Below are 19,093 nucleotides of genomic sequence, written 5' to 3'. Positions count from 1 at the left end.
GTGATTTTAGGGCCCAAGAAAATAAAGTCTCTCACTTTTCCCACTGTTTCTCCATCTATTTGCCATGAAGTGATGGGACCAGATGCTATGACCTTAGTTTTCTGAATGTTGAGTTTTAAGCCAACTTTTTCACTCTCCTCTTTTACTTTCATCAAGAGGCTCTTTAGTTCTTCCTCACTTTCTGCCATAAAGGTGGTGTCATCTGCATATCTGAGGTTACTGATATTTCTCCCGGCAATCTTGATTCCAGCTTGTGCTTCATCCAGCCCAGCGTTTCTCATGATGTACTCTGCATGTAAGTTAAATAAGCAGGGTGACAATATACAGCCTTGACGTACTCCTTTTCCTATTTGGAACCAGTCTGTTGTTCCATGTCCAGTTCTAACTGTTGCTTCCTGACCTGCATACAGACTGGTGTTATGTAGGCTCCAAAGGGACTTGCCTTTCCCAACTCTTTTGAAATCCACAAGAAAACTGATGAGAATTTGGAAGCTATTGTTGGTTCCAGCTGCTCCGTTACTTTTGAGGTAACTGGAGGTAGAGTTTTAAGAACAACTTTTTTTATTATCGCTTTAATTTTGAACATTATCGAAAAAAATAGATAATGGTATCACATGATATAATTCCTCCTCAGTTGTAAGACAAACTGTCATCCTTCAACCTAATTTGATCATCATAAAAATAATTTTGGGTCCCCACTGGTCTTCGCTGTCAACCTTTGTTGTTTCCTCCTTTCAGACATTGCCTTCTCTGTTCTTCCCACCCCCAGAACTCTACCAGGGGGAGTTTAAAGACCCTCACTAGTCAGCAGCTGTGTGCAAACACTGTGAGGCCGGCCATCAGAATCATCAAAGTCCAAATGGCAGGCTACTCAGTGCTCGAAGTTCACAAGTTCCCTCACAATAGCTCACTTACTCGCCCTTAAAAGCCAAGAGCCATTTTTAAATGGCAACAAAATGATGCCATAAGTAAAACCTACTGTAAGTGCCTCCATGAATTTTTTACATCAATTTTTCAACAGGGAACTTGTTTGATGTCTTGGAGAAAACTCACTTTGATAAAGCTGCAACTTGCTTTTCTCCTTCAGATTTAAACCTCTGATCAATCTCAGCAACTCTGTGCATCTTTTAAGACACACATGAAACAGACTCCCATGGTGTACTGTAAACTAGCCCCTCCTTACCAAAAAGAGACCACTGAGCTTTCACTATGTATTAGGGTGGTTGTCGTCCTAGCACTGCTGCATCAGTGGTTATAAGACATCACAGCTCTGCTTTCTTACTTTTCTTTTAAAAGTCCCAGAAATACTGGGCCCAAGAGTGGCCTCCAGCAGCACCCGCTGCCCTGGGGTAGTCTCCTCGCAGCCTGAGTGGGTCTGACTCGGGTCTGACTTGGGTGGCTGCTAACGGGCTGTTGTGAAAACAACTACACATGACGGCCGGCGAGGTCATGAGAGACACTGCAGCTCCTGCCTTGCTCTCTTTCGGATCGAGAGCTCTGGGGAAGCCAGAGGCTAAGTCATGAGGATGCTGAATCTGCCTTAGAAAGACGCCCACATGACCGGCCAGTGGGGCCTCCAGCCCATAGTCACGTGTGAGCCCACAGGCCATTCTCCAGCCCTGGGGAGGCCTTCCAGTGGCCGAGGCCCAGGGCAGTGGCTTGATGGAGACCGGAGTCAAAACCACCCCAAATTCCTGACCCACAGGAAACTGGGAAGTAATACCTGTTTATGGCTTTAGCTGTTAAGTTTTGGGGTCATTAGTTATGTGGAAATAGAAAATTAATATACCAAGTATTTAATTAATCTCAATTAGGAACAAAAATAAATACCTAGAATTTAGGAGAAATTATATTTGCGAGCATCAGGACTTAAAAGAACAAACTGTAACACAGTCATTTCCATATTTCACGTGTGATCAAAAGGAACAAACACCTAAAGACAATTATGGGAATTGGTGTTATGTTGATTCTTCAAATCAGTCATTACCCTTCTTCTTCTTGATCCTTACAGCTCAGCTCTGAGTGCTCATATAATTAGCACGCAGCTGCAAATGGAACGGAGCTAACTCCTTCAAGCTCGTGGCTTGCCTCCTAAACACTACATCATCTTATCTTGTCATAGCCCAAGTACATACCAAGTGGCAAACATTTTATCTTTTAATTCAGGCATGACCTATTTGAAAAATGAAACAGATTGCATGAAGTAATTAGAGGAAAATATAGCCATTGTAGAGTGTTCCTTTCCAAAGGAGATCACCAAGTGATTAGACTTAATAGAAGATGTTCAAAATCTGTAAAATGGTCTAGAAGGACAAGAGTGCTTAGATAAATAAAAATGTATATTTCTTAACAGTATTTTCAGAAATATAGACAAAAAGATAATTTAAAAAAGCAACAAAAATGGTAAGGTGTAGGGCCATGAGGATAAAAGCGGAAGGATAGGATGGAGAGCAAGACTTCTCTGAATACATCTTATTATACAGTCTCAACTTTGGAGGCAAGGAAATGTCTTACATATTCAGAAATTTTAAGTTATAAAACTGCCTACGAGTAAAAATAAGCAGAAAAGAATGAACCTCAATGTATATCTTGTTGGTGACACAACCAGCTACACCCACACACACACAATGACTTCAGGAGGACAGCATTTGAGACTCTCCTCAAATTCAGCTCCACCCAAGTCTTTTCTGATTCTTTTGGGCTGGAAGTAATCAACTTGAACATCTGGATCAGTTGAGATGTATCTCTTATAGACTTTCACACTTTCTACCTTCTGTTATGATTGTTTGTATCTATGTTCCTGAGAGAAGACACAACATCTGATCCAAATTTGTCACTTGCACAGTGTATTTCTGACAGTTTTACTATGTATATAATCAAAATTAGTATTTTTCAAATGCAAAATAATTTTTAAAACATGTAAAACCAAGAAGATGTTGTCCAGGACAAGGCCAGGGTTCTCTTGGAAAAAAACCAAATTCCCCGTAGTCAGAACTTGTAAAAGATTTTGTGATGTTAGTAAAGCTTCTGCTTCTCTCCAGCAAAGAAAGGGTGCCTTCAATAAAAAAAGCCAAACCAAATGAAACTGAAGAGTCAGCACTGATGAAAGCTCACCTTTATCACTTTCTGGGCCTGGAGTCTACAGAGGAGGATGAGATGCTTTTACATGAAAGTACGAAAGTCAACTATAAAAGATGAGCAAGCACTCATTCGTTCGTTCATTCATTCACTGTAGGGTTAAATAACATCCCAATTATATGAAAACATTAAAAGCAGGAAGAGGATATTCAGTGAACTAGAAAAATGAACAAGAGTCTGATTAAGATCTGTGTCTCACTGTAGTGTTGTAATATTGTTATGACTGAGGTTGTGCTTGGAAAACCCAACGTTACTACTTTAAAATATACTAAAATTTGATAATAGCTGTTGTGTTTTTATCCAAAATGATCATGCTTTACATGAACTTTTACCTTCCTCTGTAAACAGCATGGAAACAATATATATTTATAGCCTGTGCTACATATGTAGATGTATGTTGTTGTTGTTGTTGTTTTAGTCGCTACGTCATGTCTCTTTTGTGACTCCACGGACTGTAGCCCACCAGGCTCCTCTGTCCATGGGACTATCCCGGTAAGAATACTGGAGTGGGTTGCCATTTCCTCTTCCAGGGGATCATCCTGACCAAGGGATCAAACCTGTATCTCTTGCTTGGCAGGCAGATTCTTTACCCTCAGCCAGCAGGGAAGCCCAGAGAGATAAATACACACACATAAATATGTACTTCCACCTTTGTGGGCTAAAGCAGCAGAAGTAACTGATTAAAATTCTAAGCACATGTTTGAAATGCCTCTCTGGTCCTCCCACTTGGGCTTTCTAGCAGGTAACTGGGCAGACTAGGCTGCATCTTGGGGAGAAATCTGAGCTGGAAGGAAAGATTTGGGAATCATCATCACCTAACTTTGAAAAGAACAAAAAAGAAAATTTAGGGAGAAAGAACAGAGTGGTGGATCAAGGGCAAGAAGAGAAAGTGATCAAAGAAAAACAGAAGCAATGATGGAGAAAGAGAGCACCGTGTCATGAAAAACAAGGACTGGAGGTTTTCAAAAAGGGCTTGGGGGGAAGAATGTATTGAACAGGAAGGATGAAGACTCAGGGCTGCGGCATTGTCTCGGGATGCATTTAATCATCTTAATGAGAAGCTTCAGGAAAGTTTCCAGAGCAGAAACCAGGATGTGGTGAGTTTAGGAATAAAATGGGGGGGGGGGGGGGAGTGGAAATTGGAAGAAAGTCCATATAAGGAATATGTTTTGAAAAGTGAAAATGAGAAGAGGCATCTATGTGACCTTTCCCTCACCTGGAGGGGAGGCTGGTGGGTGTGTGTATGAGGATTAGGATGGCAGAACCCAATGGAAGGTACCAGAAGGGAACAGAAGATACAGTGGGAGGAAGTAACAAAGGAGGTGGCGGGGAGGTCAGGGCCAGGAAAGGTGGGGATGGAGAAGGAACAGGTCCTGAAGGTCAGGAGGGATGCTGGGCTCCCTCCTGGACCAGCCTGAAGGACAAGCCGTGAAGACAGGTGCAGCTCTGGAACCCCGAAGAGTGAATCCAAACAGGGGTGATGTGGCCAGTCAGTCCCTGCAGCGACGAGTCCCTGAACCCAACCCGTGTGGGTTCTCCGTCACAGAGGTCGGGCAGGGACGTGAGTGTTCAGCTCACAAGGAGGCCGGAGCGGGGACAGAGAGGAAGAAGCATCACACTGTGCCTCTAAAGTCCCTCCGGAAATATTTTAATATTGAAGTGAAAGTGTCAGTTGCTCAGTCGTGTCCGACTCTTTGCAACTCCATGACTGCAGCCTGCCAGGGCTCCTCTGTCCATGGGCTTCTCCAGGCAAGAATCCTGGAGTGGGTTGCCACTCCCTTCTCCAGGGGGATTTTCCCAACCCAGGGATCAAACCCAGATCAAAACTCTCCTGCATGGCAGGCAGATTTTTTACCATGAGCCAGCCCTATAAAATGACAGGAAGGATAGGACGCGAAGGATTGAAATTTTCTTTGTTGTTGTCAGTAATAATAATATACCTCCTGTTCTCATCAGTAGGTACACATTCTCTTTAAACACTAGAAGTGCAACTAGTTTGATCTTTAGGGGAAATTATAGGTAAGACAGTATCCAAAAGGTTACCATGATATAGCTAAATTACCTCTGCCTGTCACAGGTTAAAGAACATTTAAATGCTGGAAGTTCACATCAGCTTTTTCTAGATAACAAATCTTAAATGCCTTCCTATATTCACTCAATGAGTGATCCGGGGCCTTGATAACCAGCAGGGAGGAACTTGCCAACTATCATTCAAATCATATCTACAAAGGTGGTCATAAATATTTTAAAACCTAAGTCAACTAAATAAGACCTAGACCCATTAAGGATAAGATCTCTTACAACAAATTAAATAAAACAATTTATTGAAGTCTGGACGCAAGATAAGCTAGATTTACTAGCTGACCTTTTATTCATTTAAAGAACAAAATTAGCTCTAATTGCATTAGAATGGAATCCAGTAAATTTTCCCCAGTCTTCTAATGTGGCATCAGTGTAAGGACCGCTGTAATTGTTTACAAGTAAGATGGAAATGCTTTGATTATAATCTTTCCACTTGTTTTACTGGGTAGTAAAAACATTTCCCAAAACCTGAAGCCAGTTTTTCTGACAGCATACTATTTTTTTTTTCCTCTTGGATACACTGTATCTTTGGCAATAGTCGACAAACTACCATGCGTCAGGGGAAGAAGTCAAACTTGGGGATTTCATCTAAACTTTAGCTGGGTAAAAAAGAGAGAGTGCTCTAAGAAGGTCAAGATCCTCCCAGTCTGGAAAATATCAGAAAAGGGCTGAAGACCCAAGCAAGAAAAATGTTAACGACCTGCTTCCTCTTGGAATTATAACTGAGATATATGGGTTTGGGTCTGCTGAATTTATCAATATAAGTACAAAAAGTAGCAAGAATAATGGATACCACCCACAATTTGTGTTCTCATTGTTCAGCTGCTAGGAAATTTCATGTGTCACGGTACCATATTTCACTAGCATTAAAAATAAGTTATTTGCCATAGATTTTAAATGCAGTCATTCTTAAGTTTTTTATTCTTATTTATTAATTTTTTGGGGGGTCACTGTTCTTGTTAGATAGTTTCTCATACAGGCAAAATACCTATGAAATGTTTCTGTGTCCGCGGCAAGTTAACCAGGGCAAAACAAAGAAAACTATCAACACTTTTCAATCTTTTTTTTTTTTTTAATCAAAGCAGACAGTTTTACTGCAAGAGAAACAAATTAAAACTAGAAGAAGAAAAGGCCTTCCAAGTCTGACGGGACGATGGTCTGAAATGTTCTTGAACTTTATTTCTAAAGGATCATCTTTTTTTTTTTTAAACAACAAGCTCCCTTGCTCTGCCTCTTCAGCATGCTTTTATAAAAACATGAACTTGACTGCCTTTCTCTACATAAACGAAAAGCATATCAATCGTTTCTGCCTGCCCCACCCCCATCCCAGTGGGCGCGCCCTTCTCTGCTGGAACCTACCAGCCCTCGCCAACAGGGCCCCGCACCCTCCCACTGGGGCTGGCTTCAGGATGGGAGCCAACGAAGGGTGCTGTCAAGTGGGGGGCTGGGGGCGTGGGGGGGTGCAGCCTATGAGCACAGAAGGAACCACACTGGCCAAGAGCAACCAGGACCACCTCTGCCTCCACACAGAGGCCAGGCGGAGAAAAAGAAAGCGAGCAGTCTTAATGACACTTTGAACCTTGGTTAAAGTCACCTTGCCTAAAGTCAAATAAACTGCCTTAACCACGGTTTGAGCTAGTTTAATTAGGGTTTCTGTTACTTGCGCCCAGAGTCCTGACTAATAGAAAGCATGAGAAGTGTTTCTTTATTTTTTTTTAGTATCTCTACTAGTTTCTTTTTTTTTTTTTCATTTATTTTTATTAGTTGGAGGCTAATTACTTTACAATATTGTAGTGGGTTTTGTCATACATTGACATGAATCAGCCATGGAGTTACATGTGTTCCCCATCCCAATCCCCCCTCCCACCTCCCTCTCCATCCGATTCCTCTGGGTCTTCCCAGTGCACCAGGCCCGAGCACTTGTCTCATGCATCCAGCCTGGGCTGGTGATCTGTTTCACCCTAGGTAATATACATGTTTCGATGCTGTTCTCTCGAATCATCCCACCCTCACCTTCTCCCACAGAGTCCAAAATTCTGTTCTGTACATCTGTGTCTCGTTTTGTTTTGCATATCGGGTTACCGTTACCATCTTTCTAAATTCCATATATATGCGTTAGTATACTGTATTGGTCTTTATCTTTGTGGCTTACTTCACTCTGTTATAATGGGCTCCAGTTTCATCCATCTCATTAGAACTGATTCAAATGAACAGTATGGTACTGGCACAAAGACAGAAATATAGATCAATGGAACAGAATAGAAAGCCTGGAGATAAATCCACGAACCTATGGACACCTTATCTTCGACAAAGGAGGCAAGAATATACAATGGAAAAAAGACAACCTCTTTAACAAGTGGTGCTGAGGAAACTGGTCAACCACTTGTAAAAGAATGAAACTAGAACACTTTCTAACATCATACACAAAAATAAACTCAAAATGGATTAAAGATCTAAATCTAAGACCAGAAACTATAAAACTCCTAGAGGAGAACATAGGCAAAAACACTCTCTGACATAAATCACAGCAGGATCCTCTATGACCCACCTCCCAGAATATTGGAAATAAAAGCAAAAATAAACAAATGAGACCTAATTAAACTTAAAAGCTTTTGCACAACAAAGGAAACTATAAGCAAGGTGAAAAGACAGCCCTCAGATTGGGAGAAAATAATAGAAGTGTTTCAACTGGAGAAGAGAGTACTCTTTATGAAGCACCCGCACTGTGCATGCTCCGAGGCTACACCCTTGGACTAGGGGTTGGAGTAAGAAAGAGTCAAAGAAAAAAATGCCTTTTATCTGCTGTAAAAGCTGCTATGGAAGACGGCTATTTTGCCATCAGGTTCCTATGGAAATAAAGTTTCAAATTTAGCATCTTGAAAAACATTGTCTCTCCTGAGAAACTAAGGGGTACCTTCTCTTTAAAAAATGTATCTCACTCTGCCCTTATTGCTAGGAAGTTGTGATCATATCTGATGTATAAATTTTCTTTTTTCCTCACCTTGTTCTTGGTTTCCTAGTATTTTCCAGTATCTTTATTTTATGTTCTCTAAGTCACTCTTAAATTTATTTAAACTAGAAAAAAGCTACATATGAATAAACAACATTTTAAGTGTAGGAAAATATGCAGAAAGTGAAATAAAAATAATTTGCTATTATTTTTCTAAAGAACTTGCCACTAAAATACCACTATACACATTTTACCTATTAAGGGCCTTTCAGTTAAATCTGGTTACATAAGAACATAAAATGCTTACTTTCTTTAAAAATATTTTAAATGGTTACTTTTGTAATTGTGCATAGTTATCCTCTATTTCTGGTTGTACTGTCAAAAAGAGTTAATCAGAAAAGTTTGGATCGCAGAAAAGACAGCAAATATCTATACTTACTTTACATTTTTAAAGGTTAACCATTTATTTTTCAGGACTAATGAGCAAAAAGTTTTAGCTTCCATTTTTATGGTACATATAGATAATTTAGAAATTAAAACTATTAAGCAGCCTTGGTTCAAGAGGAAGGAGACATATGTATACCTTTGGCTGATTTATGTTGATGTTTGGCAGAAACCAACACAATATTGTAAAGCAATTATCCTTTAATTTAAAATAAATAAATTTTTCAAAAAAGAAGCCTCTTCCTCAGCATAAACTAAACTCTATAAACTGCAACAAAAAAGTGAATTACTTACAGGAAAAGGAAAGCATCCAATTTTCAGCACTTCTGCTAAGAGAGGTCTGATTAATGAAAGAATTTCCTGGATTGTAAGAAATCTGATAATACTCATGGCCTTGGTGACAAAGTGTTAGTAGAAGGAAAACTCTAGTTGCCAGCAGTAAAGTAGTCACTGAAAAATAGTTTCGCAAATTGTGCGCATTTGGGGAACAGGATTAAACTTGTAACAGACAGTATCTATTGTGTCCTCTAGCCAAAAGAAAATTTAGACTTGGTAATGATACTGTTTTCATGAAAGTGACACAGAACGATTCTGGGTCACTTGACCAAATACAGTATCAGGTGTTACCTGGAGCAATGACTGAGCATGACTGGATGTGTGTACGCCAAGCCGCTCAGTCGTGTCTGACGCCTTGGGACCCTTTGGACTGTAGTCCACCAGGCTCCTCTGTCCTTGGGATTCTCTGAGCAAGAGTACTAGAGTGGGTTGCCATTTCCTCCTGCAAGGGATCTTCCTGACCCAGGGATTGAACCCACGGCTCTTATGTCTTCTGCAATGGCAGATGGGTTCTTTACCACTAGCGCCACTTGGGACGCCGGCTGGATGTGTGGAGGGGCCCAATTCATTAGCTGTCCCTGGTGAGCGCTCTGAACCAGGGCAGCAGTGCCCTGAGAGCAGGACCAGCTCCAAACTTCTCCAGTATAGCAGCGCCACCAACCAGGCCAAATGATACTGCTGGCAGGACAGCCACGGGACAGACGGAGAAAAGGACAGACCCACCTCCCCAGCGCCAGCGAGAGGAGAGCCTAAAGAGACACGGAGAAACGTGAGGCGGGGAAGACCGCGTAACCCCTAACCGCCACTGTTACCCTCAAATCTTTACATACAAGGGCCTTTCCTCTTAATACTTTACCAATACTTTAAGTTACCTTTTTAAATGAGATGCTCCTTTAATAGAATTTTGAGCTTTATAAATATAACCACACATTTAATGCTCTGCATGTCTCTTCTGACAATCCTGTCTAAGCAGTCCCACCCCTCAGATGCTCCCTTGCTTACACCACTGTGTTCTGTTTACGTCCTTCATAGAAATGACTAAACGCACGGATGCCACAAGTTAGCCCAGCTTTCCTAGGCTTACTCATAATGAACTGACTCAGTAAATGACAAGGCCGGGGCAACAGGTAACACGGCGGCTGTGCTGCCACCCGGCAGCCCATAGCGCCTCTGGTCCCAGGGACACTCACTGCCCCTTCCGGCACCAGGTCTGGGGGGCCTCAGCAGCAACATACTGACCTGACCGGTAAGACGTCAGGCGCTGCTCCCAGGCCAGCTAAACCCACCTGCTCTCTCGGCATCAAGGCAAAGCTTGGCCCTTAGGCCAGACTCAGTTATTCATTGATTTACTTGAATGCATTGCTTCTTCCCCTTCACACCACCCCTACAAGCTACAGATGCTGAGACTATAACTTCAGGATCAGTATCTTAGTTTCCTCTTCAATACAAACTAAGGGGAACTCTGGGTCCTCATTCCTGGGATACCTGTTAAAGGAATCTGAGGTGCCTGGAGAGTGACCTTGAACTTTAACACAATCAGGAGGTGGCACTGGGTCCCCACAGACCCTTCACACCACACTCGGCAGGAGTGCTCAATCAAGGGAGACAAGGGCCCTCTGTCTGGCTTCCAGGAACAATAACAGAGAAGAGAGGAAACAGTCTAACCTCAAAGCACTTTCCTGGATCATGGGTCAGAGGCATCATTTCTTTATATAAGATTTAGAAACTAAATATTGTCCTAGAGATCTTCCAACAAGAGGGTATAATTTGAACCCTGTAAAGTGTTTTCTTTTTCCTATGGTTTCAAAAGACTCTACTCTCTGCCTGTTCTTCAGAAATAAACAACTCCTCCTCCTAGACTATTCAACCCCCCACTTTGAGTCCTAGTCTACTCATTAATTCTACTTCAAAAGAGCATCATTACAGCCCCAGGTGAATACAAACTATATACAGGCATGTTTATATGAACCTACCGTCTCTTTTCCATCATTACTGCCAAGGAATAAGCCATGATCCCTATGCTACAACAATAAAAGATTACTTTTAATTTCATATAATTTTCAAGTGTCATAAAGTGTTATCCTTCTTTTAATTTCTTTCAGCTGAGCCATAAAAAACACACAGTGGGATGGATTGGCCCATGGCCGTAGCTTGTTGACCACCGATTCAGATTTAAAAAAACAAAAAACAAACAGAAAGACCCCTCTTTACTGATTATGTTGTATTTTATATAAAATCCTATTGCTCATGGCAAAGGGGCTTGTATAACTCAACGAAGCTATGAGCCATGACGTGTAGGGCCAACCAAAACAGGTCACAGTGGAGAGTTCTGACAAAACGTGGTCCAGTGGAGGACGGAATGGCAAACGGCTCCAGTATTCTTGCCTCGAGGATCCCCGTAGACAGAATAAAACGGTAAAAAAATATGACACCAGAAGATGAACCCCCCCCCAGGTGGGAAGGTGTTCAATATGCTATGGGGAAGAGTGGAGGGCGATTACTAATAGCTCCAGAAAGAATGAAGAGGCTGGGCCAAAGCAGAAGCGACGCCCAGGTGTGGACGTGCCTGGTGGTGAAAGTAAAGTCCGATGCTGTAAAGAGCAATATTGCATAGGAACCTGGAAGTCAGGCCCATGAATCAAGGTAAGCTGGATATGGTCAAGCAAGAGATGGCAAGAGTGAACATCGATACCTTAGGAATCTGTGAACTAAAATGGACTGGAATGGGCGAATTTAATTCAGATGACCATTATATCTACTAGTGTGAGCAAGAATCCCTTAGAAGAAATGCAGTAGCCCCCATAGTCAATCAAAGAGTCCGAAATACAGTATCTGGGTACAATTTCAAAAGTGACAGAATGATCTTGATTTGTTTCCAGGGCAAACCATTCAACACAGTAATCCAAGTCTGTGCCCCAACCTCTGACGCTGAAGAATCTCAAGTAGACCGGTTCTCTGAAGACCTACAAGATCTTCTAGAACTAACACCAAAAAAAATATATCCTTTTCATCATAGGGGACTGGAATGCAAAAGTAGAAAGTTAAGAGATAACTGGAATAACAGGCAAGTCTGGCATTGGAGTACAAAATGAAGAAGAGAGAAGGCTAACAATTTTGCCAAGAGAACACCCTGGTCATAGCAAACAACTTCCAACAACACAAGAGATGACTTTACACATGGACATCATCAGATGGTCAATACTGAAAGCAGACTGATCATTTTGCATCAGTATTCAGTTCAGTTCAGTCACTCAATTGTGTCCGACTCTTTGCAACCCCACGGACTGCAGCACACCAGGCTTCCCTGTCCCATCACCAACTCCTGGATTATTTTGCATCTTTGCAGCCAAAGATGGGGAAGCTCTATACAGTTAGCAAAAATAAGACCTGAGGCTGACTGTGGCTCAGATCATGAGCTCCTTATTGCAAAATACAGGCTTAAATTGAAGAATGCAGGGAAAACCACTAGGCCATCCAGGTATGACGTAAATCAAATCCCTTAAGATTATATAGTGGAGGTGACAGATAGATTCAAGAGATTAGATCTGGTAGAGAGTGCCTGAAGAACTATGGGAGGAGGTTTGTAACACTGTACAGGAGCTAGTGATCAATACCTTCCCAAAGAAAAAGAAATGCAAGAAGGCAAAGTGATTGTCTGAGGAAGCTTCACAAATAGCTGAGCAAAGAAGAGAAGTGAAGAGCAAGGGAGAAAGGGAAAGCGCCAACCAACTGGATACATAGTTCCAGAGAACAGCAAGGAGAGATAAGAGGCCTTCAATGAACAATGCAAAGAAATAGAGGAAAATAATAAGGTGGGAAAGACTAGAGAGCTCTTCAAGAAACAGAAGAGATTAAGAAGAGGTGGCAAGAATACACAGAAGAACTATACAAAAAATATATTTTAATGACCAAGATAACTATGATTGTGTGGTCACTCACCTAGAGCCGGACATCCTGGAGTGTGAAGTCAAGTGGGCCTCAGGAAGCATTACAACAAACAAAGTTAATGGAGGTGACAGAATTCCAGATGAGCTATTTCAATCCTAAAAGCTGAAGTTGTTAGGTGTTGCCCTCAATATGTGCGCAAATTTGGAAAACTCATCAGTGCTCACAAGCCTGGAAAAGGTCAGTTTTCATTCCAATCCCAAAGATGGGCAATGCCAAGGAACATACAAACTACCATACAACTGCACTCATTTCACATGCTAATTTCACATTTCACAACGTAACGCTCAAAATCCTTCAAGCAATGCTTCAGCAGTATGTGAACTGAGACCTTCCAGATGTACAGGCCGGGTTTAGAAAAGGCAAAAGAAGCAAGCGAAGCAACTGACAAAGAATTAATCTCAAAAATATATAAGCAGCTCATGCAGCTCAATACCAGAAAAATAAACGACCCAATCAAAAAATGGGCCAAAGAACTAAACAGACATTTCTCCAAAGAAGACATACAGATGGCTATCAAACATATGAAAAGCTGTTCAACATCACTCATTGTCAGAGAAATGTAAATCAAAACCATAATGAGGTAACATCTCACACTGGTCAGAATGGCCGCTATCAAAAAGTCTACAAACAGTAAATGCTGGAGAGGATGTGGAAAAAAGAGAAACCCCTTACCCTGTTGGTGGGAATGCAAACTAGTACAGCCACTATGGAGAACAGTGTGGAGAGTCCTTAAAAAACTGGAAATAGAACTGCCGTACGACCCAGCAATCCCACTGCTGGGCATACACACAAAGGAAACCAGAACTGAATGAGACACATCTTCCCCAATGTTCATTGCAGCACTGTTTACAATAGTTAGGACATGGAAGCAACCTAGATGTCCATCGGCAGACAAACGGATAATGAATTATCCAGGAATAGCTGTATAATTACTGGAATTAATGTTCCAGTAATAGCTGGAATATTACTCAGCTATTAAAAAGAATGCATTTGAATCAGTTTTAACGAGGTGGATGAAACTGGAGCCTATTATAAGTCAGAAAGAAAAACACCAATACAGTTATATTAACGCATATATACGGAATTTAGAAAGATGGTAATGATGACCCTATATGCCAGACAGCAAAAGAGACACAGAGATAAAGAACAGACTTTTGGACTCTGTGGGAGAAGGCGATGGTGGAATGATTTGAGAGAACAGCATTGAAACATATATATTATCATATGTGAAACAGATTGCCAGTCCAGGTTGGATGCATGAGACAGGGTGCTCAGGGCTGGTGCACTGGGATGACCCAGAGGGATGGGATGGGGAGGGAGGCGGGAGGCGGGTTCAGGATGGGGGACATATGTACACCCATGACTGATTCATGTCAATGTATGGCAAAAACCACTAAAATATTGTAAAGTAATTAGCCTCCAATTAAATTAATTTTAAAAAAAGATAAAAATCCACCAAAAAATTTTTTTATTAGGGTATAGTTGATTTACAATGTTGTGTTATCAATATCAACTTATATTTCTAATACTGGTGAATGGAAACACTGAGAAATCTTGTTCACATAAATATGCAAACAGAAATGAAAAGTGATTTGTTATAGTAGGGACACTCAATTCTTTGAATTTCTTCTGAGTTAAATGACAAAAATGAAAAAAACAAACAAACACAAAAAAGAAAAGGCAGAGGAACCAGAGATCAAATTTTCAACATTCTCTGGATCATGGAGAAAGTAAGGGGATTCCAGGAAAACATCTACTTTAGCTTAACTGACTACACTTCACTGACTCTGCTAAGGCCTTTGACTGTGTGGATCACAAAAAACTGCAGAAATTCTTAAAGAAAAGAAAATACCAGAAAACCTTACCAGTCTCATGAAAAACTTGCATGTGGGTCAGGAAACAATAGTTAAAACCTTACATGGGACAATGAACTGGTTCAAAATTGGGAAAGGAGTATATCAAGGCTGTATACTATCACCCTGCTTATTTAACTTATATGCAGAATATATCATATGAAATGCCAGGCTGGATGAACCACAAGCTGGAATTAAGACTGCTGGCAGAAATATCAACAACATAAAATATGCAGATAATACCACTTTAATGGCAGAAAGCGAAGAGGAACTAAAGAGCCTCTTGATGAGGGTGAAAGAGGACAGTGAAAAAGATGGCTTGATACTCAACCTTTAAAATACTAAGATCACGGCATCCAATCCCATCACTTCAGGGCAAAGAGAAGGGGAAAAAATAGAAGCAATGAGAGATTTTCTTTTCTTGGGCTCCAAAATCACTGCGGACAGTCAATGCAGCCACAAAATTAAAAGACACTTGCTCCCTGAAAGGAAAGCTGTGACAAACCTAGACAGCATGTTTAAAAGCAGAAACATCACTTTGCTGACAAAGGTTCATAGAGTCAAAAGTATGGTTTTTCCTGGAGTCATGTATGGATGTGAGAGCTGGACCATAAAGAAGGCTGAGTGCTGAAGAATCGATGCTTTTGAATTGCAGCGTTGGAGAAGACTCCTAAGAGTCCTTTGGATTGCAAGCAGATCAACCCTGAATATTCACTGGAGGGACTGATGCTGAAGCTGAAGCTCTAATACTTTGGCCATCTGATGCAGAGAATCGACTCTCTGGAAGACCCTGATGCTGGGAAAGATTGAAGGCAAAAGGAGGAGTAAGCAAAGGATGAGATGGTTGGATCGTATCACTGACTCAATGGACAGGAATCTGAGCAAGCTCCAGGAGACAGTGGAGGACAGAGGAGCCTGGCGTGCTGCAGTCCACGGGGTCGCAAAGAGTCAGATAGGACTTAGCGACTAAACAACAACAACATGTGACTTGGACCTCTTTTTCTTTCAAGTTTAAAATGTAATATATTTCACTTAGTTTACTCCTTTGTTCATTATAAGTATATATTCCCTTGTTTCTGACTTTGGTCAAATGATTGATTATTCATATGATATGGGAGTTATTTCCCTAAATATCAGAAAGTTCACGTTACATAACGTTATACTTTCAAGGACAATTTGTCTAGAATGTCTGGGTACTATAATTTCCCTAATACTGGACATTCTGTTCCAGAGTCATAGGATCTATTTCTCACAACTTCCAATATCTTAGGTATATGAGTGATTTATTGAGAGGAAAAGGAATTAGTCAACCAAATAACTGAAAGATGCTTAAAGGCAGATGTGATGAATACTACTATCAATGCCTTTCTAAAAATCTTATTCCTCTAAAGGAATAAGCAAGCCGAACTTGTATGTGTAAGGAAAGGTGAAGTAATGGTGAGTTAGGACAAAACTGGAATAAAATATGAATGGGTAGGAGAAAAATATTTGTCCAGAGATAGGTAAGAGTATCTTTCCTTCAGAGAAATGAACCCAAGGACAGGAATTCTAAGGAGACGGCAGGTACAGGTGCTTTGGTTGGGTCCCTGTGCTAACTAGCTCTCTGCTCTCTAATGATAAGGACATGATTAAAATTTTTGTAGGGAAGGTAGAAGGGCATCAGCACAGTATTTGGTTTAAAAAGAGCTCAATCTATGGTATTTTTGTTCCATTTTCTAAGCTTGTCAGTAATACTACAGCCTACTGTCTGGGTCTCTCTTGGCACAACCAGAACAAGCAATGTGGAAATTACGTAGATAATTTAGGCAAGAAAAGCACTAACCAGATTTTCTTCTTTCAATCATCAGAATACACAGTCTCCTAGAAGGCCATGTTTGCCCTACACCATCATTCACTGGAACGATGCTGGACTTTTCCTCAGTATTACGTTTGGAACTAACAGAAGCAGTGGCTGCGTAAAATACACACTACAAACTCTAAGACGGAACGAACGACGAGAATGCAAGGCAAACCTCCTGTTGTCTACTCTACCTACTAAAGAAACAAGTTCACGGCTCCTACTTTGATCTTTATGGTTAAAAACGGAATGAAAGTTAAATGCCTTGTGAACCTATTTTCTATATAACATTTGATTGCTTGTGATGTAAATAAACTAATCCATCTTTAGGCTTTACTGGTAAAAATACAGTTGTAAATTTGTACTCTGAGCTTACAAAATTCACTGAAATGATGCATAGTATGATTTTTAGATGAATGATTTTCAACATGATTTGCAAAAAACAAGATCAGTGTTCATCACCTTATTAGGATCACATAAGAGCATTGTAAGCCTTAATTCATATCACAAATATGAATAAAGAAACACAGCCAACAAATTTACTTTGAAGAAGGATAGGTAGATGTGATGATTCCATGAAATTAAGAAAGTAAACAGTAAACACCATGTCTCCATTTCCAGTTCTCTCTTAAAAAAAAAAGGGTGGATAATTCAGACTTCAGTTGTCACTGATACAGTGCTTGACCAAGCTTTTGGCATTATCCTTGTTCTATATGCACAGAATAAAAGCACGTGCCATCTGAGCAAGAAGAGAATCTTCATTCTTTGTCCTGCTGACAGAGAACACACGCTTGAGGAGGTTTAATACTACGTCCACCTGGGTGTAATGTGGGCAGTCAGTCCATTCAATACAGTTTCTTATTTTTCAGATAACTGGGGCCTCACAAACTAAGCAGAAACAATGTCCTGTATTAGTCTTTAAAAGAGAAGAACTGGGGCGAGAGGGCTGGGGTTGGGCAGAAAGGCTCCTATGTGCTGAATAAAGCAGTAAGCATTTACTCTGAGAAAGAAACCAATAAACATTTTAGAATGAAGCCTTCTCGGAATAGAGCCTGACTGCACACGTCCACACTGGAAAGATCCTCGAGTTCTAACCCGCCAGGGTAGAGGAGTAAAAGGTACGGTCAATCTCTTGCCCTCTATACTGAACGTCAATACTTACATTTTGTCTTGGCCGGCTCCAACTCTGAGAGTCAGTCTGGGGATAACCGGGCTTGGGGCTGGGACCACGGGCTCCACTTTGATCTGTTGAAGACAGTACATTAGAGTCAACTACACTTTTCTCAACAGAAGTACTACCTCCCTTTTCTCCTACACCCTCATCCCCACAAACTTGACAGGCTTTTTGAATTTCAAATGTGGCTGAGGTGCTAGAGGTAAAGCTAACCCGGGGCTCTTTCGTTTTCATTTCTCAAAGACTCAGGCATCATGAGAAATTCCCCAAATTTTAAACACTTTAAATATGGGAGCTATTTCTGTATTTGCTTAGTTTTGATTAATTTCTCAGATTTTATTGTCAGAATTTTTAAACAAGAATTGTTGCTTCGGTCATTCAGTGGAAAAATTACGTGACTGTCAGATTTAATATATAACAGGAAAAAACTGCAGCAGGGGCTCCATTATAAGATAAAATTTATGGGTCTTGAAAAATGTTAAACTCACCTTACGTTTATCATGCCATATAGGAAAACCGACACACCCAGTGTAACTACAGCACTGAACTGCTTCATTTTTTGACTAATAGAAAAGTGATCTAAAATAGTGTAAGCGACAAAACATATTTACTTAGAAAGCATTCACGGTGAAGGCAGTGACTGCTGAGTAAGTTGAAGATACCAGCTCGAATAGCTGAGCTAATAATCAAAAGGGAACATACACATGAACTATGGTGTTGAAAGGACTTTGTCACGATTTCTGACTTGAAGATCCTCTGTGGTAAAATCAGTATTTTAACTGAACAAACGAGAATCATCTGCAGCACAGTTTTTCAGCAGGTTTTACGGGCGTTCTCGGTGGGGTGGGTTGCTGCTGAGTGGGTGACCCACTCAGCTACGTGTCAACATCCCTGGCTCGGCAGGAGGACGCTGCTAGTCACTGCGACAACTGGTGCCAGCCTCTGATTTATGTATTTCAACCTCAAGAGAAGTTAAGAAAAGAAGTAGTGCAGTGGCTCTCAAGGGAAGGAGTTTATAACACAGTGCTCAATATATTGCCATTGGCCAAAAAGTTCATCATGGTTTTTTCCTATGATGTTGAGGAAAAACCCAAAGGAACTTCTGGGTCAATCCAATAGTATCTCACAGAAACAATACATTGCACATTGATCAAACCGACCTTTTTTTTATATGTTTTAACCTGACCCCTTCTTGAGTTTTGTTTTTTTTTTTTTAAATCCACGGTCACATCAAGATCTATGACTTCATTCATTCTCTTGAGCAGTGCATGACACACAGGTGGTACTCAACCAACATCTGTTGAATGAACCACTCATCCTGCAAGTACCCT

General features: G+C 40.9%; 1 protein-coding gene across 1 annotated transcript in view; it reads right to left on the bottom strand.

The window, feature by feature from the left end:
* Window positions 1–19,093, bottom strand: part of TAF3 (TATA-box binding protein associated factor 3) — a 118,836-nt gene that overhangs the window by 8,204 nt on the left and 91,539 nt on the right. Inside the window, exon 4 of the mRNA XM_043883554.1 lies at window positions 17,751–17,833. Within this exon, the coding sequence (XP_043739489.1) occupies window positions 17,751–17,833 (83 nt within the window). The remainder of the gene's footprint in view (window positions 1–17,750; window positions 17,834–19,093) is intronic.

Source organism: Cervus elaphus, chromosome 23 (genome assembly GCF_910594005.1).
Source record: "Cervus elaphus chromosome 23, mCerEla1.1, whole genome shotgun sequence".
Taxonomy (NCBI): domain Eukaryota; kingdom Metazoa; phylum Chordata; class Mammalia; order Artiodactyla; family Cervidae; genus Cervus; species Cervus elaphus.
Note: the sequence above shows the minus strand (reverse complement) of the source record. Positions and strands in the feature narration are given on the sequence as shown.